Consider the following 26704-nt stretch of genomic DNA (forward strand, 5'->3'; position numbering starts at 1 on the left):
TTTACAGATAAGATTTGAGAAAGTTGAAGTACGAGGCTGGTAATGAAGATTTGATCTTAAAACGAAGGCATTGATGTAGTATTTTATCAAAAGCTTGAACTACATCAAGCAAACCCACAAAAGAGTATTTCCAATTTGCAAGCCCTGATTTATTATATCAGCTATTGTATGGACCAGTTCTAGCGTTAAATAGTGTTGACGGAAGCCAAGTTGATGGTAGGAGATAAGATGATTTTCAATTAACAGGTTTTATATACCATTGGGTTCATAGGGCATTTTTTACTGATTGGTTGGTAAGATGTATCTTCATGAGCAGGCTTTCCGTGTTTGGTATTCTAATGAGATTTTCCACTTTTATTAATAAGGATAGTATTCCAAACTTAAACCTGCATTTTAAATTATTGTCTTTAAAATGTTAACTTTTCTAGAGAATTCCTTGAGAATCTTACTGTTATCAAGTCATAATCTGGGGCTTTATTTGAGTTTGCTTCTAAGTATACAATTCTTTACTTTAGATGGCTTATAACGATATATCAGTATACGTAATTGATTTAGTTTGAAAAATTGAGATATTGTTAAATATCGTTACAAGGATGCGATTTGAAAAAAGTTTCAAATGAAATCTGCAATAACTTGCCTGTCACTTATTAATTTTAGCCAAAGACACTTCATGTTTTATTTAAAGAAATTGAGATTTTAACAGTTTTAATTTTTAGTGACATTCTGGTACTTTGGGATTACACCGACCACACCAGTATGAAGAACACAAAAATATATATGTATAGAAACAAACATGATAGAACGAAAAAACAACTGTTTAATTACAAAATTACAAGCATTTCCAGGTATTGTGATCGGTATTGTTATCGCTGTTATCTTATCTTTCTCGATAATCCCGATTAGGGCAGGGCGCGGCATCACATGATTTGCACGGTACATAATTGCCTTTCCATTACAATTCAATTTATATATCTGATCAGCCCCTCTAGAATTTTATATTTTACTGATAGGTACTACCTCGAGGGATGTTTTTCTTTCGTCGACATCAGCGCGGGCTTCGGCAGCACCTTTGGGGGCACTCGCATTTTGGGTGGCGGAGTGTGATCAAGAATAAAAACAAGTTTTTAGTGTTTTTTCAATAAAGAGTTTAGTTTTAGTTTGGTAATGTTTGTTTTTGTTGAATTTTTGTGTTTGGAGAAATGTAGAGGTAAGTCACAGAAGTATAACAAAGCGACGCACCAGCTGAACGGGCGGCGAGACTCTGCAATCACGTTATCTACTAGACCGCTCGACTTTGACCTCTGTCTGAGGGTGGGGAGGGGTTTGCGATAAGACAATTCCTGTTTTATATTGACGAAATATTGTTCTACGCTAATCTAGTAATCAGTAGAAGCAAAATGTCAAATAACGATTCATGTCTGGGTGTGGTCGGTATAATCCCAAAGTACCGATATTCCTTATAGTTACTCCTTGATAAGGAGTAAGTGCAGAACAATATTCTTTAAAACCATTCATTTTAACAGATGTTAACACCCGTTTTATCTGTTGAAAAACTCTGTTTAGATTTGTTTGGTCAATTTGATTTCTGGAATTTACCAAATTCTCCTTAGACAATGTTTGTCAGCCTTCTTATTCCGTACAAACACAGGGTAATTCATATTGTATATATAATGGATTTAATGCTAGGAATCTACTATCCCCTTCTTTCAAAGGGCGCTAAAAACCCAAACTGATATCTTTTCGCATGATTGGTTGTTTTTTGCGCTGAACTTCATCCTGAGTTTACATTCACATAGTACATCCACTCCACAAACATTCTAGTATGTAATAACGGTTTCTGAACAATCTACCCATCAGATCATTGACGAAAAAATTCACATAGGCTGACTGCTAAATTGTGTCAACAAGAAAAATATAGCCGTCGTCTGTTTTACCTTGACAGTTTGTTTCTTGTTTGCCTAGATACTGAATAATTGGACATTGATTATTGTATATTGATGTTTGTGGGGAATTTTGCTTAGATTTTCTAAAATTATTTTTGGTGATGATATCATTTTCAAAGCTAAGGATACATGTGTCTTAAATATAAAAAATAAGCACTGTTTTATATCCTTTCATGTCAGAGGTTATGTGTACATTTCTGAAGCAATTATTTTGATCACAATTTTTATCCAACATGTCAGCAGTAAGTTTAATATATTGAATTTCTAGAATCTTTGTGTTAGTAGTTGTTCTAAATTGCTGTATAGTAGTGATAAATTAATAATTAGCAAGTTTTAAATAGCCTAGAACTCTGTCTATTTATTTTCGTAATTGTCTCCTTCCCTTGTGGATCAAAAATTAGAATGAGTTAAAATTATTACTATATTTTTCAAATATGAGATAAGTGTGGGAAGAGTAAGATAAAGAGACTAAATATATATATATATATATATATATATATATATATATATATATATATATATATATATATACTTTAACAAAAGACGTTGCTTGATTAGTTAAACCTAGATCTATCGGTATATCAACCGACTCTGACTGATGAATTCATTTGGACTGTAGAATAATAAGCGGCCACCACTGCAATTGAATCATCGATAACCATTATAATCTAAACTCCCAAAATGTTGAACCAAATTACGTTATTGATATTTCAAACTATAGTATAGTTCAGCTTATTTTATATCTAAGAAAGTAATAATTTGGGTAGAGTACAATAAACAGACTCATTTTTTTACATCGATATAAAAAACATTGCATAATTACACCCATGAATATAATCAACTGAATACGATTAATTAGTTAACATAAGTCATTTCTGTAACGTGATATTTGATAAGTAGCTTAATTTAAATAAAAATGTTAGTCAACATTAAAAAACAAACCAAAATAGCATTGATAGACAATAATCTGTGTTTTGTTTTGTTTTGTTTGTTTTAATATGTATTTTGTTATTATTTAAATGAGATTATTGCTATAACCTATTATGTATCTTAATTGATTGTTTGATGGTTATGGTTCCTTTATTACTTAGCCTGGTACATTGTGTTATTGTTTATAATAAATTACTTCTTTACTTTCAAACCTTTGACCTTAGTTTGTATTTTAGATATATTGATAATAGTTTGATATATGTGTGTTGATTCTATATGTAAAGTACCAATGATAGTAGCCTATTAAGCAACGTAAAAACCGCAACTACTTCAGAACTCACATCATGGAAGTTAGATCCAAGTCTAAGTTCACTTCTTAATTTTTCCAAGAAGCCTGTGATTTGCTGTGCTGATCTAGTTACTTTACAAGCTTCTTTCATAGAAAAACATTTCTTTACCCCTGTTTCGTTACACTGCTATGTGTTAGCCTGGCAGTACTATTTGCTTCACCCTGGAGGTAGGTTCCATATGCGAGTTTTTACATGGCGTGAAACCCAGAGTTAGCTTCTGTGTGCTAGTGCCCTTGTCATTCAAATTACAATGTGCAAGTTGGTATAATTTTCTTTAACAATTCATTCAGTGTTTCATTGGATTTGGTAAAATGAATATTGACGATGATTGCATACCAAGGCTATCAGCCAATATTGAAAGAGTTTACCGCGATTCAACAACCAACTGAACCGTTAGGAGAGAGTTATTATTTTTGAAGGAGGACAGCAAAAACCTTGCTGGCGAAGAAGATATCGGGGAGAGTGCAGATGAAGATCATGGCCAAAATGAAGGAGAGGAAGAAAGTGAAGTCAGACAATGAGAATTACAAAGAAATCCCAGCACATATTTCAATAAATTAATTTGAAGGTTTAGAAAATATGCCTTTAATTGTCAGACAACATAACGAAATTGGGAGATGAACCAATGGTTATTTTGAGTACATAAGTAAAGACAAAAAAACACTTTGGGATTTGAAACCAAAGACACAAAAATAGAACAATAGAAAGGAACATTTTGAGAATGTGTGTAAAAGTTGATGGAAGAGCTAAAGAATTCACTATTGCTTCAGATGTATGCAATCTTATCTTTACTGACATTAATAGATAATACTAATATTTGGACTAAAAAATATAAACAACACTTTATGAGGGAAAGAGATTGTAAGGCAACAACAGCATCTGAGCTGAGAGCGGCTTTTGGGTATATGGCAGGAGTGATGAAATCGTCACATGAAAAACTAATAGATGTTTATGCAACTGATGGCACAGGAATTGAGTTTTTCCCTTTTGTCATGTCAATAAGTAGGTTGCAGTTCTTGCTCAAAGTTCTAAGGTTTGATGACATAACAACAAGACAAGAAAAAAAAGTTCTGGATAATTTGGCTGATATATGAAAAATAGTTGAACAATTTATGGTAAATATAATTATGTTGTCAATGAGTTTTTTCTGGAATGTTGGAATCCTTTTGGGGTCAATGCAAGTTTGACGTTAATTTGAAAAATATACCAGCCGCATATGGAATTAAGATTTTCTTTAGCATGTGCCTGGACATTTTATACAGCAAAAATGGAAATATATCCTAGTAGGCAACTTGGTGAACCGTTGAACGTTAATAATTCAGCCAAAAGCATTTTCACACGTTTTGAGCTGATTAATAGGAGTGGGTGAAATTTCATAGTCGACAGTTGGTTTTGCTCTGTTCCTTAATGTAAAGAGCTTCTGACAGATCATCAGTTTACCTTAGTTGGCACTCAGAAAAAACAAGAGGGAAATTCCACCAATGTTTGTAGAAAATAAAGAAAGAAAAGTTGAAAGTTACATTTTTGGATTCAAAGATGAATGCATTCTTGTTAGTTACCAATCACATAAAAACAAGAATGTGATTCTCTTATCATCAATGCACGACGATGGTGGAGGAACATTCAAGAACCTATTGAAAACCAGAAATCATTCTTTATTGCAATTTTATTACAGGTGGAGTTGACACAGTTGACAGGTATAAAGACATATAATCGGTATCAGAACAACTAACCGTTGGTGTATGAGTATTTTCTACACAATGCTAGATATTGCAAGACTGAACACTTTCATAATTTTGAGAGAAAATCTACAAGATCCACACATGACTCGTAAAAATATGTGTTTTAAGACATTGGCCAGAGAATTGTGCAAACAGCATATGCTTCCAACATTGAATGTCAAAAGTACTCCAGCATGGGTGAAAAGAAGAATACGTCAACTGTTAGGTGTTGAAGCTTCTCAACTGCAACCTGTGCCTTCTGAAGACATAATACTTGGATGTTGCTACTGCTGCGACTGGAGGAAGAGCCTGTCGAAGACCATATGTCAAGATTGCAGATTTTTCATTTACCAAGAACATTCTGCTCCTTCCTGTTGCATCGATTGTGTTTCGAGCAATGAAGAATTAATAGAAGTAAGTGATAGTAACTAAGGGTTTAAGGTGAAAAACTACCTGAAAATTTTTTAGTTCTAACGTCTTCTATTTTCTGTGTGTCATATTTAGTTATAACTATTACCTATTATCAGTTGCTCTGTAAAAACAGGTCTTTTTAAAAATGTAAAAAGTTAGTATTTGCCATAAGTAAATTAATGTTTAGTTACTCTTTTTAGGATAAACTAATTATAATTAAATGGCACATTTGTATGGATTTGTATTAATTTCAATAGTGTTTTGTAAATTGTTTGTTTTTGTAAGAATTTTAAAACGCTCTCCTTTTATTAAACATAACAATGTCATGAATAGAAATTCTGCTTATAGAACTATTATATTAATATATTGGTTTGTATAACAACTTATGTGGGCAATAAAGTAATATTTAATTAGTTTAAAGCATTTTTCTTCTATCCTGAAAGTAACTTCCATGTGCGAGTTCTCGCGTTTTAAAATTAGTGCGAGTTCTTGAGGGTTAATGATGAAAACTATGGGTATTTATAACGCGTAACAAACAAAATAGAGTAAAATTGAGTTAACCTTGTACTATTTAGAAGAATAAACGTTTTCTTTTTTTGAAGTTTGTTTTTGAAAATGGAAGGATTGTGAATGTAATAGGATTTTTCCTGGCATTTGTAATCGTTCAGTGATACAAAAAAAGCACTAACACTATGTTTCAAGATCTACAGTCTAATCTCTTCTTCAAGTGAATAACCAACCTAATAAATAATTAAAATATATGTTAAAATAAACGTATGTCATCTTCACTCATTCTAAAACAGCCTTTATATAATCAAAACACAACACTAATTATTAAAACTGAATTACAGATCACAATGGGTCTGTATTAGCGGACCAACCATCTAGGACTGACCAGAAACCAATAAACGTGTATGACAGCTTGTGACTAAAATTAACATATGTATATCGCCATTTTACTTGTGGTCATTACTCAAAAACAATATAAATGATTTTACTTTGTTTGAATTAATTTGGAACAATATTTTTATTCAATACATTAAAAAGAGCTGACATTAATAAATTGTAAGAACTATAATTCAAATTTCAGAAGCTAACCTGTGTGCCCTCTTAAACTGATAAACATGGATTAAACAAACTTATATGACTGCTTAGTATATGAAGCAATTTTGTTTTCTCTGATATCTTAAACTATTCTCCAAAGTTTGTTATCAAATTAACTTAGGTGAATCGTAACAGATCCTGATATTGTATTAATTATTTACTACGTACTGTAATACTGTAATCTTTGAAATGGTTTATTCAATGTATTTTTCAGAAAAGTAACAGTTCTGTTAGTGAGGAAGTAGAAAATGTCCGAGTGGTGATACGTATCAGACCAATCAGCAACGATGAGATTGAGAGTGGATTTGTCACAGTGACGGCCGTGAACCCTGTGACAGGCACAGTTTCGGTCAGCAATCCTCAAGCTCCTCCTCAAGAGCCTCCAAAAACGTTCACTTTTGATATTGTGTTTGATACAGATTCAAAACAGGTAAAAACCTTAAAAGTCAATTAGGTTATGTAATATATTATATGGCGTACTATTCCTACTGATTGAAATTTATAGTTGAATACTTTATTATAAATTTCAGGGTCCACTTAGTGTCAATCTCAGTGTTGGACTGATTATCGAAGGGTAATCAGTTGTTAGTTGGGTACAAAGCCCTGCTATTAGCACAGTCCTCTTGTACTTTCCCTTATCTGATAGACCCCCGACTACTGGGAGATGAATAAATTAAAAGTAAAGAAGATCATTGACTAAATTCAAGACTAACAAAAAGATCCCTCAGTTGAGTTATAGATGTTATGTTTAAATAATAAAATTTGAAAGCGATTCACATTGGCAGCAGTTGTTGATAAGAAAGGTAGAAAAAAAGTAACAGAAAAATAATAAAAAAGGACTAAGTCTCAGAGTAAAGACTATGATATTTCTTGTATATAATTTCTTTTAGACCAAATGTATTAGAAAATAGTCAGTGATCTGATTATAATACTATTAGCCTCTATATCAATTAGCTAGTAATCTTACTGCCAACTTATGTACTTTTACCAAAGTCAAACCTTTTACAAACTGTCTTGCTGAATAATATTGTTTGTGTTTAGTGTATGAACTGCTTAGTATGGTAAGTTATAATACCACCTAGAATTCACTATGATTGAATGATGAACAAAATTATTCTATTTTAAATAGTATTTCTGTTATAATAGTGTTAAATTGTTTACACTATTACCAAGAGTATTTATTTACAAAATGTAATGTTATGATAGACAAGATTAAAAAGCATGATACATTTCAGTTGGATGTGTACAATGAGACTGCACGACCCATTGTGGAGAAGGTGCTTGCTGGTTATAATGGGACCATCCTTGCCTACGGCCAGACCGGTACTGGCAAGACATTTACCATGGAAGGTGTACGCTCGGAACCAGAGCTCAAGGGAATCATACCCAACTCATTCGCTCATATTTTCGGACACATTGCTAAAGCAAGTGAAGAGACTAAGTAAGTGGCCTACACATTCCATTTTCTCTTGATTAAATTGCTTTTTTAGTCTAAAAGGATCATTTTTAAGCAAAATAAATAACAGAATAAACCAATATACCTCTAAAAAAATTTTGTATTGTTACAATAGTTAAAAATTTCCAGCACAATAAATGTGAGTGTTCTTTTGTTTTGATAAGAGAAGTAGGAGACTTAACTGGGCGGCACACAGCTAGGGGCAGGCACTCTTTATTTTCTGAACATATCTGTATATTTTTTTAGTTATTTTTAATCAGTCACAAAGTACAATTTTGAAATTCTGTACCCTGCTTATGAAGTGAGGAAATTGTCAAAAGTTTAGTTATTTCACATGTTTCAATATGCATATTTATCATTCCTTTGTGACATTAATTTCTTTGGTGGATGTACGGTTTTGTTTAAACACTTTTTGTTTCATTCAAATGAGTTACCTTTGTCATGGTTTGTTTTTTTAAGCCACTATGAAATTGTATTATACAATAAAGTTTATTCTATTTGAAACCTTAAAACTAAACCAGCACACTGGATGTTTTATAATTTTTGTGGTTATGTGTGTGCAATAAAATACTATTCAAAAGGATATAAGGACAAATTTATTTTATTAAAATATTGAACATTCAATACCTACAGTACAATTTTTAAAATTTGTATCTTTAACTTAGGTTATTAAAAAAGTAACTATCTCTCCACAACAATATGTCCCATTTCACATTTTGAAAGCTGACACAACAGTACTGATATCACAGTTTTTTCAAGGTCACTGTTTCTAAAATAGTGCGGGTTGTCACAATGTGGGCAAACAAAGCCCCATCCCTCTTGCACTCTTTTGCCACTGCCATACCAGCCTATGACATGAGGGAGAAAGTGTTCAGCTTGCTCATGTGGCATTCTTTATTTTCAAAGTTTACAGTTACAAAACTTTTTATCGTTAGTCACCAGGCCGGATATTGGAGGTACCGAATATCGCATGGCCATTCATGACTGTTAAAATCTCATTTTAAAATACCAATGTGATTTATTGGCCTATTGATAGTATTTAAGAATGTTACCAGATATTAAATTACACCAATAGCATATTAGTAAAATGTATCAAGGCTATAATTCCCATGCCAATATTTTGTTAATAAAATGTTATAAAACAATTAAGGATCACATCAAAATAATAATTTGAAATTATAAGATTATGCAATTTGGTGTTTAGGTTTCTGGTGCGTGTTTCTTATTTTGAAATATATAATGAAGATATTCGAGATCTACTAACAAAGAACTCAGCAAAACTAGAAGTAAAGGAACGACCCGATGTGGGAGTTTTTGTCAAGGACTTGTCAACTTACATTGTAAACAATGCTGATGACATGGACCGTATCATGACCCTGGGCAACAAAAATAGTAAGTCCATGCTTTCAATGTTATTGTTGAATATAGTACAGTTTTGTGAACTATATGAATTTAAAGTGCCAAATTTTTGTGAAGATCATCTAACATTCTATCATCATTCAATCAAGGTAATGAAAGGCATTTGTTATGGTAAAGAGTTTTTATTAACAACACCACAGTTTTATTAAACATGTACGTACCTTGGAGGTATATAGTGCATTATAATACATGAGTAAGTTTTAGATTTCTTAAAATTTGAATTTATAAATCTAAGTAAAATAAAAAACATAACTAGGATATAATTGTGTATATCCTTTTATTAGGATGTAAAAAATACAAAGTGAAACAAATCATAGCAAATAACATAATACAGAACAACTGGCTACACAAAAAATACAGTAAACACAAAAAAATACTGAATAGATTTTATTTATTGAATGATACATTTAAATAAATAAACATGATTAAAGAATTATTTGACTGATTAATTCACTAGAAACATGTTACTTTTGTACTGTACATGATTAAATAAACTAATGATAAGTCTATGTTGTATTACAAACTGTACAGGTTTCTCAGTCCTAAGTATGTATAAATTTTCTTTATCGGCCCAACAAGGCAAACTCTACTATGCCTCTGGGAATATCTTAGACCAGGGGCAGAAATAGAAAGCTTTTTGACCGAATTAGGATTTTAAAACCTGCATAGGTATATATTTTCTTAACCATAAAAACAAGACAAACACAGCTGTGGCAACAGAAATATAACTAATTTGAATACATGTGCAAAACCTGATATATGACTCAGTTGCTACTTAAGTTTGAACAATATAGAACTCCCTCATATTACATCATAAAAGGCTAAGAAGGCTACGAACTTCAATTTTCAAAATTGCATGCGAAGCCGCAGGTAATAGCTAGTTTTAAGTAATCACAAATCAAACATTCACAACAGGTATTGGGGTTTGTATTATCCATTGTCCAATCTTCATTCATAACTAAAATTCAAAACTAACCACGTTAGGTTAGACAGGTTAGTGAACTAACCATGAGGAAGACAGCCCAATATGTCGGATTGGTCTAATTTTACACCGCTCTTCAGTCCGACCAGCCATAAGTGAATTGCGTGGCTTATACCAAAAATGTCTGACAACTGTTTATACTTTGTTTGAAGGTTATTTTTGACGATGGAAGGATTGTGAAGGAAACAGGATTTTCCCGGACATTTGCCATTGTTCAGTAAAACGTGGTGTTACTGATTTCTTGTTTCACTGAACGATGGCAAATGTCTGGAAAATCCTGTTTCCTTCATAACTGTTTATATATCTTCAAAAACCTGTACTATTTTATTGTTTCTGCCATAAAAACCTATAGTTATGGTTCGAAATATTTATTTCCCTATGTATATATATATATTTCTATATATATATATATAGAACTATAGAATAGAATGCTTTATGTAGGTTTTTGTAAGATAAATACTTCCCAACAAATTGTGATAACGAGCTTCTGTGTTTAGACTGACCAGACATTATCACATTAAATTTCCTGAATACTCTGTGTAATTGTAATCCACACATACTTTGTCTTATTATATAAAAAATGAAACTGTTCGTGTGTAACAGCATCACTCACAAACGGCTGGACGGATTCGCCTAATTTTTTTTTTTTTAATTTGTTCGTGTCTTGATCTGGTAGAAGGTTATAGGATACTTTTTAATCCCTTTCCCAATTCAGGATTCCGCCCCACTGGTTACAGAAATACCCGTAAGAAATGCATTGCAGCAAAACATATGTTATTAAGTGGAAAGAGTCTTTTCAAATTTTTAATCAGCTGTTCTTTGTAAACATATATAATTTGTTAATTATAAATCGTTGTTGATGTTAGAGTGTTTTATATTGGATCCCGACAGACTGCGCTACGACACATAATACAAAGCGAAACTGATACTTAACAGCTGTTAATACTTTCAGCTGAAGTTCATCAAAGAGGCAGAAAACATTTGTTTTACATTTAAAAATGTAGAAAATTTGTATTGTAAAGTGCTTGATCAGTAGTTTAATGCAGGTTGCATAGAAGACGTCATTGCCTAATTATTCAGATTGCACCAATGATCAATAATCTCTATATATAAAAATGAATGTTTGTGTGTTTGTCCTTTATGGAATCGTAAACTATTGGACCGATCATTATGAAAATTTGTATGTATATACATTTTTCCACGGAGAAGGTTTATACGATATGCCCATTGATGTAACTCGCCACCCCAGGCGGCGCTGTAAAAAGATAACAATTTTCAAAGCGCCTGCAAAACTATAAACTGCAATTACGAGACAGTTACGAATATTAATTTTGCCAAAGACTATTAGAAGGCACTAAGTTAGAATATATGTTTGTCTTTATGATACATATATGGTTTTGAACTTAAAGCTTGACTGTTAGACCGCTTTATAATAAGATACACTGTACGTGTATAATGGCTATATAATAAGCATACACAGATTTTCTAGATCGTGACAATAAGGCAAACTCTACATCGGTGTATAGAAATATAATGCACTTGAACCAGAAGTGCAAATACATGGCCAAGGCTTACGTAAAGCGCGCGCAAGCCGCGGGAAACAGCTAGTCTATATATATAAAATGAATGTTTGTATGTTTGTCCTTTATGGAATCGTGAACTATTGGGATGCCGATCATGATGAAAATTTGTACGTATATGTATTTTTCCACGGAGAAGGTTTATAAGCTATGCCCAAATCCCTTTCCCGATTCAGGATTCCGCCCCACTGGTTACAGAAATACCCATAAGAAATGCAATGCAGCAAACATATGTTAACGTCTTTTCAAATTTGTAATCAGCTGTTCTTTGTAAACATATATTACACTTATAGTTTTAAAGCATAGAGTAAGCTTAAGAGAAACGACAAATTTTTGTTTAAACTGTTTTTGCAATCACTGTTAAACATAGACTTTACTATCCAGATAATACAATTCAAATTTGACGTAAAAATTCACCTTTAACTGCAATATTTATTTAATATAAACCATGCTCATGCTTGATCAGAAGAGTAATGCAGATATCATAATTACTATCTTACGTTGGCTACAAATATAAAGAATGTTATAAAATCAACCTTAGTTGTTTTTTTTTGACAGAAGTATGGTTCTCAAAAACTCCGTGTGTACATATTCTCTCGATCGAGACAACAAAGCAAGCTCAATCGTGGCATCGGAGATATAACTAATTTAATCTAAAATTTATTATAGTAAAAAAAAAAATGTTACTAAGTAATATAAGGACTTCGGTTCTTAAGATTTGCGTGCGAAGCCGAAGCCGGGGGTAACAGCTAGATAGAGGCAGGAATATGGTTACATACCTTCATAATACGCCCAAGAGGCTCACGATGGAACGACTATCAATTATCTCAGCAATGTTTAGAATGTGATAGAAAAAAGAATAAGTGAATATAGTGTACTGTTTTCAACGGGAAATTGCGTGCGAAGCCAGGGGCAACGTTTGCAAAAAATTATTGAAATGCGCAGCAAAGCGCGCCGGGCCCGCTAGTAATATATAAAAATGAATGTTTGTGTGTTTTGTCCTTTATAGACTCAGAAACTATTGGACCGATCACTATGAAAATTTGTATTTATTTGTATTTTTCCATGTAGAAGGTTTATATATGCAATGCCCATTGATGCAACTCACCACCAGGCTGTACTGCAAGATATAAAAGTTATCAAAGCGCCTCTGCACATTATAAACTGCACAACACAGTTACGTATATATATATAGCCAAACACTATTTGAAGCCAAAGAAATATACGGGCAAAGCTTAAGAGACCGCGTGCGAAGCCGCGGGAAACAGCTAGTACTTGATAATTTAATATTTATATTAGTATCTGTATTTTAACAATTTATCAAAATAAATGTGTTTTATAAATCATTGAGTTCTTATTCACCACAGGAGTTGTGGCGTCAACTGCAATGAACGTGGAGAGCTCCAGATCACACGCAATATTCTCAATTACAGTGGAGACTAGTGTGATGCGAGAGGATAATCAGCAGCATGTTAAAATGGGACGACTCCATTTAGTTGATCTTGCAGTAAGTATATGATAAGAACATCTGTAAGCTGAATACCTGTGATTATCACATCATTAAACCTCTGGAACCAACAAACAAGATACAAATTTGTACATTGTAGGTCTTTGGTGCTCACTAAGATATTTACAACATTTTCAGTCTAATCAATCTCAATTATAAAACGAAGAAAAACTATTAGCCCATTTTTTTTAATGACAATATCTCTATTATTAGGAATTGTAAAATTAAGCCGTGGTCAACCTTTAGATCAAGGGTCCCATTAAACATTTGTTTAAATTTTGGAATCTTACTATAATAGAAACATGCAAAAATTATGAAATTATTTATGTTGCCTATGAATCAACAATTTTATTCTTTTACATCAAAGAACATAATTGGTTGTTACAGAGATCTAAGAGGCAGATCAAGACAGATGCATCAGACCAGAGGTTACCTGAAGCTGCTAAGATCAATCTCTCTTAGTTCTCTCTTGGTAATATTATCTCAGCTCTGGTGGATGGCAAATGTACCCATATTGGTTGTTACAGGGATCTGAAAGGCAGAGCAAGACAGGTGCAACAGGCCAGAGGTTAGCTGAAGCTACTAAGATCAATCTTTCTCTGTCCACTCTGGGTAATGTTATCTCAGCTCTGGTGGATGGCAAATGTACCCATATTGGTTGTTACAGGGATCTGAAAGGCAGAGCAAGACAGGTGCAACAGGCCAGAGGTTAGCTGAAGCTACTAAGATCAATCTTTCTCTGTCCACTCTGGGTAATGTTATCTCAGCTCTGGTGGATGGCAAATGTACCCATATTGGTTGTTACAGGGATCTGAAAGGCAGAGCAAGACAGGTGCAACAGGCCAGAGGTTAGCTGAAGCTACTAAGATCAATCTTTCTCTGTCCACTCTGGGTAATGTTATCTCAGCACTGGTGGATGGCAAGTGTACCCACATTCCATACAGAAATTCCAAACTCACACGGATTCTTCAAGATTCTCTTGGTGGAAACTCCAAAACCGTTATGGTATATTATTATTGAATTATTTTCAGATAAGCTAATAGTTTATTACAAATAGCAATAATACAATTTTTATAAAATGTTAAATTAGTTTGTAAGTATTGTATATTCTTTCACCAAAGATTAAGTTGTGAGGAAATGATTTGCAGTAATCTTTTGAGACATTTTTGTTGTTAAGTTGAAAGGAGTTAATTTATTTTTTTGTACACTAAAGTTAACTCCAGGTTATCAAAGGTTTGTTTTTAATCCATTTTCAAGTATATTAGAAGTAACTGTTATTGCTAAAAATCAATGATTTACCAGTGTGTCTTCAGGTATCTGATATCAGTGGAATATTGTTTATCATCTACCATATGCAAAATATTTAACTTAATACAATGTACAATGACAAGTACATTTTTTATTTTAGTAAACAAACTTGTTTTTCAAGTGTGTTAATGTCTAATTGTTTTTATTACAAGAAGATATAACAACATTATATTATATCAGGTGGAATTGCAATTGCCAACACTAACTTCATTTAAAGTGCAAATCAGCAATTGTTTCTTCACTAAATGCACATATGTTATTGCACCTTCTCTCCTATGTTATCTTTTCAAAATATTTTTTTCACTATGTATTTCTAACTATCTTAACTAATACAATATTTGCAATTTTTATTACATGTTTGAGTTATTAGAATATTACAACTAATGAGAAACATGGTTAATTCATCCATGAATAATAGGGATTTAATTGTATTTGAGAATAGATAATCTTCATGTAGTGATTATTAATTTTAGTACATCTATATCATTAAAATAATATTATAATAAAATATGAATTTGTTATTTTATAATCTGCTTTCATGTATTAAGGTTGCTACAATTGGGCCTGCCAACTACAACTATGACGAGACAATAAGTACACTGAGGTATGCCAATAGAGCGAAGAACATCTGCAACCGAGCTCGCATCAATGAGGACCCGAAGGATGCCTTGCTGAGACAACTGCAGTCAGAGATAGAAGTATTGAGGCAGCAGCTGGCAGACGGAGTAGCTATCCCAGGTTTGTTACAATCTACACCACTAGCACCAGATTTAATATATGGTAGAACCCACAAATTTTAATGGATTAAGTAACTCCACAAATGTTCAATGTATAACTTTTTACAGTTTATCCTAATTGGAAATAATATTTGTAACTTTTCCAAAACATAACATTATACTAAAAATGTGATAAAACAGTATGTTATAAAATAGAATAATATTGTAATTGTATAGATGGTAGTGGATCAGAGGGTGAAGAAAGTGACGGGGAACATAAAGTGGAACCTCTCACCATGGACACTCTAGCCGATGCTGAGGAGGTTGACACTGTTGAAGAGCCCCGCAGCCATCCAGAAACTCCTATAGCACCGTAAATATATATACTGTTTTAATCTAATCTAATCTAGAGCCTCGCAGCCATCCATAAACTCCTATAGCACCTTATATATATATATATATATATATACTGCTTTAATCTAAGAGCCTCGCAGCCATCCAGTAACTCCTATAGCACCGTAAAAATATATACTGCTTTAATCTAAGAGCCTCGCAGCCATCCAGAAACTCCTATAGCACCGTAAATATATATACTGCTTTAATCTAATAATAATACAAACTTGTGCACCTCCTCTTGTACAATTTATTTTACTCAATTAAGTAAAATTAATCTCTTTCAAAATATATTCATTGTTTTAATGGTGAAATGATGATTTTCTGTCTAAACTTTGTTTTCAGCTCAGAAGTGAATGTTCTCAAAGAAAAGTTAGAAAATCTGCAGAAAAAAATATTAGTTGGAGGGGAAAACTTGCTTGAGAAAGCTGAAGAGCAAGAAAAGCTTCTAGAAGCCTCAGCAAAAGAGTTGGAACAGCGGATGACAAGAGAAGAACAGCTACAGAGAGAGCTGGAGATAAAAGAGGTAAATGTTTATTCATGTAAACACCATGACATTATAGTGTTGACTATGATAAATAGAATAGAATAAACTTATCTTGCGATGATAAGTTTAATGATTCATCCTGTGTTGAATCCGCTTATAAAAGGTGAGAGAAGAGGGTGGAGATTTAACATGATTGGCTGAAACTCAACTAATCTTGAACGCTGTTAAGACTTTATTTCCATTCAATATGATTCAATAGGAATGATATCTCAACAATATCTCTCTATTCATTGTACCTTTATTGTATTTAAATATTTCAAAATGTGTTTTAATAGATTTTCTCTATTGAGGAAGTTTAGTAAAATTGTGAATTTTTAACCCTTTGCGATCAGGAGGTCAGTTATGTGACCTAAACCTTATCCCTCACTCAGTTTGGATGGAGTCTCAGGTGGTTGTCCTCAGCTCTACGGGCCACACATAGTGGCCGGCTGTGTTCTACGTCACCACTTGCAACTTGCGTAACCATGCACATCACTTCCACTCAAATGTAAATGGCAGTATTTGAAATGACTGAAATTCTCAAATAATTTACAAAGTTTATTAGCTTCAAGATTGAAATTTTACCAATTGGTTATTTATTATTTGCTTTTAAACAAACCAAGTAACATGTCCATTAAGTTATAAGTTGATCTGTTTAAAAATATTTTTATTTGTAGAATAAAATTTCCATCTGTTTAAATTAATTTACCATTATCAACAGAATATAAAATTGTTTTCATACTTTGAGCTTTGTCTCCAGTGAATGCACTAGTATTTTAAAAAGTAGATAGAATACACTATAGCAGGTACAGTGACACTGACGGTCAGATAAAAAATAATAGTGAACAATGTGCACTACGGTATGTGCTGCAAATCGAGAATTATTAATTTAGTTACTTATTTCACTGAGATATTCCAGCACTTTTCAGCCACAACTGGAGAAGGATTGAAATTTATAACTGCACAATATAGTGACCTGATGAGCTGAACAGCAAAACAGCGAGGGCCTTGAGGTGTGGTCCGCTGAGCTGAGGGACAGGACGTGGTCATGAATCGACCTGAAGGACCTGAGACAGAGAATGCCATGGCCACTGTTGTGGCCAGGCAATATGAGAGATCAATCATACGAATTTAATGACCCCAAAGGGTTAAAAACAACAACTAAAATTACTTATAAGTTGAGGGATTGTAAAATAATGTTCAATTAATTCAACATGTTCTCACTATTCATTCTCAAAGGATTTGATAAAAATTCATTATTGTATTAAATTGTATACCATGATAATCCAATCTCTATGTCCGGCAGGCGGAACGGATCAACATAGAAGAGAGATACTCAAGCCTACAGGAGGAGGCACAAGGCCTGACCCGAAAGCTCAAGAAAGTGACGGCTCTGCTGTTATCAGCTAAGGAGGAGTTGAAGGATGTAACTCAGGAGAACCAGAGGGAGATGGAAGGACTGCTGGACAATGTCAGGCAACTCACAAAGGAGTTGGCTCTGCAAGAGACCATCGAGAAGATATTCATACCTGACCATTACAAGGTGAATCATTGTTTCTTAAATTGTTTCATGTTGAGTTTACATTGTTTAACTGTAGGCCAAAATCATCAATAACATATATGAAACATATAGCTTAACGCCGGAAATGTCGACCGATCCATTTGGTGTTGATTAGGTGACTGCTAGAGTGCGATTGACACATTGACTCGGAAAGCGTTGGTTTATATTTTATCAATAAAGCATTTTTAGTTGTCTATGATTTTTTAAATCAGCGCGCATTTTAGAATTTCTGATAAACATTTCCTTGGTTATGGAGGTTGTATAAAAGAATTCCACTTCCAGTCACTGTAAGGGATCATCATTGAATGTAAAGAATCATAGCTTTACCTTCAAGGCTCGTTAACAATTTAGAAGTAGAAAGAAGGTCATTGAGAAATTGCTTATATTTCATTAATGAGTAACAGTGTTTTAACACGTTCATGTAAACAGTTGGCACCAAAAACACTATGTATGTGTCACAATGTTGAAGGTTTTTTATGGTGAATTTACACTTTTTAATATTATACTCATTGCTACAAAACATGTTAACCCTTCCCACGCGAAATTTATCTTTCAATTTTGACTCATAATGCGTAATTAACTTTAAAATTTTTTGTTACATTTTACCAACTCTAATTTTTTTTTTTAGTTAGTGGTGGCTATTAGGAATAAAAAATATTTTATAATGGACCCCTATATTTTTTAACAAATTTTCAAATTTTATAAAAAATCGTCAAGATTCGCTATTGCATAGAACAATATAGGCCTATAACGACACAACAAATAAAGTAATAGCAAAATAAAAAGATAATATAAAGCTAAATACAACAGGAACACGAACAATAAATAAGGAAATGTGGCAAAACAGCGTTAAACACTAAAATATGCCGTGCCGGGATATATCCGTTTACCGCGTAATGGTTCGCCACAGACTGAGACTAAATCACGCCACGAGGGACAAAGCCACGCCCTCCCACCACTGCGACGCGCCAATGAGGTTCAAACTGTAACATCTGCTTTTCGGAACAGGTATTCAACACTCCCTTGAACTCTAGCGGATTCCAAGGCAACTACAATTTATTAAATAACACAAAATAGACTTTGAAGGATATATCCGTTTACCGCGTGGGAAGGGTTAATTTAGATCTCCAAGAATTCCAACTGTTTTTGCTGATTATTCTAGTTTTTATTGTTTCTGACTGAAATTTTAACTACTATAAATCAGGTGATTGGTATTATTGCCAATTTCTGGGATGTTTTGCTCAGTATTGTGGTAATTGTTAATTCAATACTTGTAAAATGCATCTTACTATAATAAGATTTGGTTACTTAGTAAAATGTCAGTGTCATAACATTTTCTATAAATATGAACATAATGTTCATATTTATGATGTAACAATAAAATAACAATGTTCTGTATATTATGATCAGTTATTGTCATATTACAATAATGCTCATGTTAAATCAGTATGACGTATTAAGTCATTATACTGATAATACCAAGGTAACATCAAAATAGCTTTATATAAAAAATGTTATTTATAAAAATATATAATACAAGCAGCATAAAATGATACTATATATAAACAGTTAGATATACTACATATGTATAAGTCATGACATAAACATTAATACAATTGATACAGCATAATACTTTTTATACATTCACATCACAGTACTTTTGTGGTAATTAAATAAGTTATACCCATAAAATTCGTTATATTAATCAGCAATTATATATATAAATAAATAAAATAAAAAAATTATTTTTTGACCACTGATGTTGCAACCCTCTACTAGGCTAGGCTTCAACATGTTAAATTAATTACGTATTTTGTTCTATACAAATTTTGGTTTGGTGTAATGTTATTCCGTATGACACAACTTGACTACTGACTTTAGTTGGCATTAAGTTGGAGTTATTAGTAACAAATCCTTTCCTAGCATAACCTATTAACCTTAAGACTCTTTGTTTTCAGATATACAATTTCTACCAGCTTGTAGAGCTTTGTCTAGCTAAGTCTGTTGGTCTGTGTAGTTCATCTTCTCACTTATTTGACTTAACCCTGAAGACTCAAAAAGGATTTTCAACTAATAAAAGTTCAAATAGTAGGAAATTCTTTTGGTGCTAGATACAGATGATGCTCCTCATATGTGGAAATCTTTAGACTTTACAATGCAAATGTCTTTAAAACATTTCTTAGCATGTATCAACCCAGAAGAACATATGTGCTAAACTTATGAGTGAATGTGATACTTGAGGTTTATAGATATAACACTTCAATATTTTAAAGTAAACTATAATGTCATTTTGAATATCATAATCCAATTTAGCCATATTGTTAGTTTTTTATTTAAGAAATATGAAGAAAATTGTTAGTAATTAGAAATTCTACTTCTTTATATTAAAGTGTCAAGTGTTGACTGAGTGGTTATGTGTTGTAGGAGATGATAGAGCGACATGCACATTGGAATGAAGATATTGGGGAGTGGCAGTTGAAATGTGTTGCATATACAGGGAACAATATGCGCAAAACTCTTTGTCCTCTGAGCCCTGGACCAAAAAAAGAGGTACAGTCTATTTTAAATCGTGAACTAAAATAAAAATAAGTTTCCAGTGAGTTTTAAAAATAGTTATAACTTGAATATAAGAGCTGTCCTGAAAACAGTATCTGCTTACATGTAGCATGACAAGTAAAGGCTGAGCCCAAATGGTTGCTGTGTTGATGAATACTGTAGCAGCATTTATTGGTGGAAGGTTATGTTGCTTGTCATTTTTTTAGTAGTTAAGTAAAAATTAGAAATACAATTGAAAATCCCACCACTTTCGTGAGAAAATTTGTACTATGTACAAGTGTTGATAGTGTTGTGTGCCGTTGGTGTTGTTTGTTAACCTATTGACTAACAATTAAAATTCAACTATTTTTACCCTCGGGTACCGAATTAGTTTTTCATTTTGCAATGGAAATCATTGTGTGGGTGTTTAGGCTCAACTAAATTCTGAATCCTACTCTGAGATTTTAAACAACCCCAGAAAATGAGCCTTTCACATTGCAATCTTAGACAGCACACGTAATGCAGGAATAATTTCTAAACTAGTTTATATATATGGTCTATCAGAGGCGAGTAATGGGATGAAGTAGGTGAAGGAGTTCTTCACTAATTCAAAAAGTTAGATTAGGTATTTATTCATAAATATATGGCAGTATACCAAATAAATGAATAACCTTAGTGACTTATAATAAGGAGTATTTCATATACAAAACATGTAGAACATAATAGAAATTATATTAGGAACTTGCCACTACTGTTTGTACACTTCAAACAATTTCGCTTGACAACTACCTAGTGAAGTAGGGACTTGCATGCACTTTGTACTCGTGACACAGTGGTTTGAGTGGCCAAGCTTGACATGAAGTTAGCGTCTGCTGGCTGTCGAGTGTAACCAAGTCGTCCTGATCATTTACTCCACTGTTAGCAGCATGTTCCCGCATCTGCATCCAGTTAGTGCTCACTGTGCATAACAAGTTTAGTGAACAAACATATTAAATTAATTTAACCTTTTCTAAATATCTATGATTTGTGATAACATCATTTGTCGATGGCCCAGAGTATTATCAAAAACCTAATAAGTATCTATTTTCTTCTCTGTTATTTAATGAAAAAAATAGTGTAAATTTTAATAGGGACTCCTAACTTTTTAAACAATTGAGCACCTGATGAGACAATGAGAGTACTCACCTGGATTACACTATATTTCATGTTTTGCAACCTTAATGCTCTAATGTCGAAACAATGTAAATTGTTCATTTTTTATGACAGCTTCTTCGTCATCAACTTTTTTAAATCTCTTCAGAAATAACTACAGATTCCAAGAGTCAAGTCTGTAATGCATCAGATTCCAGACGCTGCATTAAGAGGAAGATGAACTGGAGCTAAACTAGACATACATATTAAATCAATCCTTCCCACAATGGCTACATCAATGTCATGTTTATACTTTATTTATTTATGATAAAATTGTTTACTTATCATTCACGTTTAGTTGGAAAAAAGGTTTTTAAATGTATGCATTTTTTATATCAGTACCAGGGACTTAATTCCAGTTCATGATTACCATACTTGATGTTAAATTAACTTATCTACGTCTTGTGATCTAGAACAATTGCAAACTTATCCAAAGTCAACTACCTGAAATAGAATATATTATTAGACAGATCAACTAAGTCTGGACGAACAGTATCATCTCTGACCTCAGTTGATAAGACTGATAAAAACTATTCTGTTGTTTTAGATCCCTGTGCCAGACCTGTCCAAAGTCTACCTGACATACAACAACGAGCGACTAGGCACAGCAGCTAAAAGTCGGGCAAAGTCTGGGCGAGCAGTATCATCTAGAGCCTCCACTGCTGTGACTGATCACTAACTGCTTTCTTCACTAATAACTTATTCCTTAATGTTCCTCTACTTAATACTCAGTTTTTATTTTAGTTGTTGTGGTGAACTATTCACTTAATGTTATTTTTCAACCTAGCACAGCTGTGAAAAATTATTTTATGTTCAAAGATCTTTATTATTTCACTATTATTTATAATTTGTAAATTAGGTATAAGTTATTTATCTGATAGCAATGAAATTCTTTGTTACCCTTACCAAAGTTTTTTAAATTGGTTTTTGAGTTGGTAAAGTAATACTCATAACGTAGGGTCTCATAATTGTTGGTTAGTATTCAATTATTAATTTTAGTTTATTAAATTTAATACTACATAATATTTGTTGGAAGTACTATGAAAACCTTAAAATACTTCTTTAGATTTAAACCTACTTATTTAAACATTCATTTGTGTCTTGTTTCTTCTCTTAAACGGTATCTTTGAATAAGATCAAAAGAAATAATACAATTAACTTGTTCTTTCATTAATCGTAAAATTTTAAATTTAACATTAAGACAAACAACACACACAATCTCTCATGATGTATCTTTCAAACTAATTATTTATCTATCAAGACAAAATGTGAGTTCAGCTAAAACAAAAAACACAATCTGATATGTTCCATAATTAAACAGAATGTAAAACTTCGTGTTTTACATGGAATATTATGTATATTTTAGTTTAAATTTTGAATACTTTCAAGTGAGTACAACACAATATTTCTCTAAACAATTCTTACGTTTCTCTGACATGTCTATTCTTTTCTGTGAGGCTGCATTCTTATCTGTGAGTTTATACTTCCAAGTGGTCTGCATTCTTCTTAGTGGTTTTTATACTTCCAACACATTGTATTTTATTTAGTGTTATACATTTTTCGTAGTATATAATATTTTAATATGTTACATCATTTTCAGTGTTCAACAACATCCTTTCCGTGATCTGTACACTTCCCAATCATATGCATCCTTCCCAGTGAGTTATAATCCTTCACAATAATCTGCATCTATCTCAACGATATAATTTTGTTCAGTAAGTTGTATCCTTCCCAGTTATGTGATCTTTATCAATAAGTACATTTTTCTCTGTGGTTTGTATTGTTTCCATTTACTTGTGTCAATACCAATCATTTGTATTCTTTGTTTTTGGAAATTTTTTAAAGACTGGAAGATTAAAACACAATGAATATAATATATTACCCTGTACATATATACAGGGTGGCTTTATTTAAATGGGCCACCATTGTGATCTTGAAAATTATAAAACTTACTTAATTAGCAAACTTTAAATGGGAAACTTTTCATATTCTCCTTAAAATACTTTATGTAGGTATTTCATACTTTTAAAAACTGCCACCATATTCCAATATGGCAGTCAACTGATTTTTTCTGAACGAACACCCTGTATTTTATTATTTATTATCAGTCGTAGGTGGTTGGTCGACGAATACAGCCCGTTTTGTGACCTGTATTCTATAGTTCAGTTTTAATAATTAGCTTTGTGTTTAGTTTTGTATTTACGTGCACGTTTTAGAGTTAGTGAAGTTAACGCACTGGTGGTTGTGATTCCTGACTTAGGCGACGCTCTGGTATGATTTGTTTATTTTAACCTAGTTTGTAATTATATGTTAGGTTAGTTATTTACCTGAAGAAGAGATCAGATTGCAAATCTCGAAACATAGTGTGGCTGATTTTTTGTATCCCTAATGATGGCAAATTTCAGGAAAAATCCTGTTTCCTTCGCAATCCTTCCATCGTCAAAATAAACTTTAAATAAAGAATTTTATTATTACCGTTAAAACAAGTAATTTTAATACTTTTTTATTTCAATAAGTTTTTAATCATGATTACTATCAGCCACAGAAGTTTATGACACCCTTTTGTGAACACCCTGTATATATTATATGCATTGTGTTGTATTCTTCCCAATGAAGATTCCTTTAGAAAAAAATATTTATATAGGTATACAAGAAAACAAAACACGTTTCTTCAATTTATAAATATAAAATCGTTGGATATTTTTAAAACATGAGAAGTAAGTACAACACTGAATACCACCTATATATTTCTTCCTTAGCATTAGGTTGTATCTTTCTCAATAATCTATGTTTGCCTTCCAGTATACTGTAATGTTCTTGTCAGTGAGGTGGATCTATGTATCTTTCATGATAGTAAACATTTTCTTCCCAGTGATCTGCAAACTATCCGTCATATACCTATCCGTCTTAGAGATCTGTGTATTTCTCAACAATCTGTACTTTTTCTAGTTGGTTGTATTCTTCTTTGTGGCCTGGTCTTTCCCATTGAGTTTCTTTTTTATTTCTAGTATTCTGCATTCTTGATGGTAAAAATACTTCCTAAAACTCTGTGTACTTCATTTATACTTTCTAATGGTCTGTATCTCTTTTTCACAGTAAGTCACTATCATTCCCTGATCTGTAATTTTCTAATCTCATCCATTCTTATTATATGCGTCTATTTTAGGAACATGTGCATCTCATATTCATATCTTTGTTCAATTAAGGAGTGGAAAACATTTTAATCAAATCTGACATAATATTATTATAGTACAAGATAATTAATTGTATGATTTGTCAACTAGTGAGATTTAAGTTGCAGCTTATAAAAAATTGTTTTTAATTTTATTTTTATATTGAAACATCCCCTGTTATGAACGACATGGAGAAATATTGTACCTTACTGGTAACATGGCCATTGTACGAAAACATTTATTAGTTATAAACTGTCACTTAATTGTGCAGTTTTTCAGATGTTTTGGTGCACACTGTATCAAAATGTAGGGTTTCTTAAACTAAATTATATGAAACATACTCAAATCCATAACAAATTTAGAGTAATCCATTATGTCATCAATAAAGGTATTATATATTTGTATATGTAATGAATGAAGTACGTAGTGTAGATCTGTACTTCTTCACATACACTTTTTAATTAGTTGTACAATGATGAAAATTCATTGTTGTCAGTGTTTTTTAAATTTTCATTTCAAAAAAATTATAACTATAAACATATTTGTAGTACGAATTAAGAGACTGAGCTCCAATAAACCATGCAGTGATAAAAATTAATTGACACTTAAAATATTTTTAAATTGTTGATGTAAAAAATAGTGGAAACAGACAACGTTAAAAAGTGATGCTTACACAAAGTTAATGAAGGTTAATTAACCCAATGCTCTGAGAATGTTTTGAAAATTGTGCTATATAAAAAGATTTTTAGTTAATGACTAAATTTCAATCTACATTTTGAGCCAAATAAATTATTTTTCCACATAGTTTCCATATGATATAATTATATTACAATTGTAGTGAGTGTTATTTAAGTTTGCATTTTAGTGCTCATTAAATGTTATTTATTACGTTATAGAGGTTTATATATGTTTTAATAGCATAATGGTTTGTTTTAGTTTTAATTAATGCAATAATTTCTGTGATATTGTGTGTTATTTTGAGATTTATTTACAATATGAGGATTACTTTTTAAATAAATGGCAGCTATTTGATTTTATGTAAGAGAACTTTTTATATCCACTTTTCATGATTTTCCCACTATATCTGCTGTACTAGATTATTTACAATATGGTTCATTGTGACTCACAATAATCAATGTGAAAATATTAAAATTACATCAATAATTGGTAAATGGTAATGCTGGAATGCTGTTGTGAAAACTATTTCCAAATTCAGTTTTGGCACAATTCCTCCGTCTATGAAACCAGATAAAATAAATGTAAGATGAAAATTGTGTTATTTGCTTTTGATAAAATACTGTAAAAACTTGAGAAGACATAGAAAATCTGTAAGTTTAACAAAATCATTTATTTTATTTAAGTGAAACAAAACAATTGGAATAACATTTTTTTAGTATTATGACAGTGCTCTAATAACTGTGTTATTATAATTATTTGCTTGAAAGAAATATTCTTATTCTAGTTACATGCCTTAAACTAGTATCATTTTTCTTGGATTTGTAGAAAATTTGATCAGAAATCTCGTGTCAATCCAGTCCTGATTTTCCTTAAAGAATTTCTGATGGACACTCATCAAACACAACTCAGTGAATCTGTCCTCTCTCATAGTACAGTGCAATCTCGCTAATCCGACAGTATATCGGGATTGGTAGTGTCGGATTACCGAAATTGCCGGATTAATGGATGCATGGGTAAAAACGTACGAAAAACATACAAATGTACATTGAAATTTATTAGAAACCAGTTAAAGTATAGTTTAACATATGTAGAACGCAAAAGTACAATTGGAAAATAACTAAATACACAATAAAACGTAATAAACAAACAGTACAGTATGCCTAATCTGGCTGTGAAATAAACAACGGAAGGATACAGTACAAAAAATTACAGTAAAAACC

General features: G+C 32.1%; 1 protein-coding gene across 1 annotated transcript; it reads left to right on the plus strand.

Moving 5' to 3' along the window:
• The first annotated feature begins 1907 nt into the window (after nt 1-1907).
• Nucleotides 1908-23331, plus strand: LOC124360457 (kinesin-like protein KIF3A). The gene is made up of 12 exons (XM_046814102.1): nt 1908-2185; nt 6674-6889; nt 7695-7900; nt 9120-9307; nt 13264-13403; nt 14211-14408; nt 15260-15449; nt 15665-15800; nt 16166-16346; nt 17653-17889; nt 20332-20457; nt 22181-23331. The coding sequence occupies exons 1-12, from the start codon at nt 2177-2179 to the stop codon at nt 22310-22312; spliced, it is 1959 nt and encodes a 652-aa protein (XP_046670058.1). The 5' UTR covers nt 1908-2176; the 3' UTR covers nt 22313-23331.
• The last annotated feature ends 3373 nt before the right edge of the window (nt 23332-26704 follow it).

Source organism: Homalodisca vitripennis, chromosome 4 (genome assembly GCF_021130785.1).
Source record: "Homalodisca vitripennis isolate AUS2020 chromosome 4, UT_GWSS_2.1, whole genome shotgun sequence".
NCBI classification, from domain to species: Eukaryota; Metazoa; Arthropoda; class Insecta; order Hemiptera; family Cicadellidae; genus Homalodisca; species Homalodisca vitripennis.

Bases quoted from the DNA above. Each gene is read 5' to 3' on its own strand.
- LOC124360457 (XM_046814102.1), top strand. The intron at 6,890-7,694 runs GTAAAAACCTTA...GATACATTTCAG, and splicing joins TTGATACAGATTCAAAACAG to TTGGATGTGTACAATGAGAC. The intron at 15,450-15,664 runs GTTTGTTACAAT...GTAATTGTATAG, and splicing joins AGACGGAGTAGCTATCCCAG to ATGGTAGTGGATCAGAGGGT.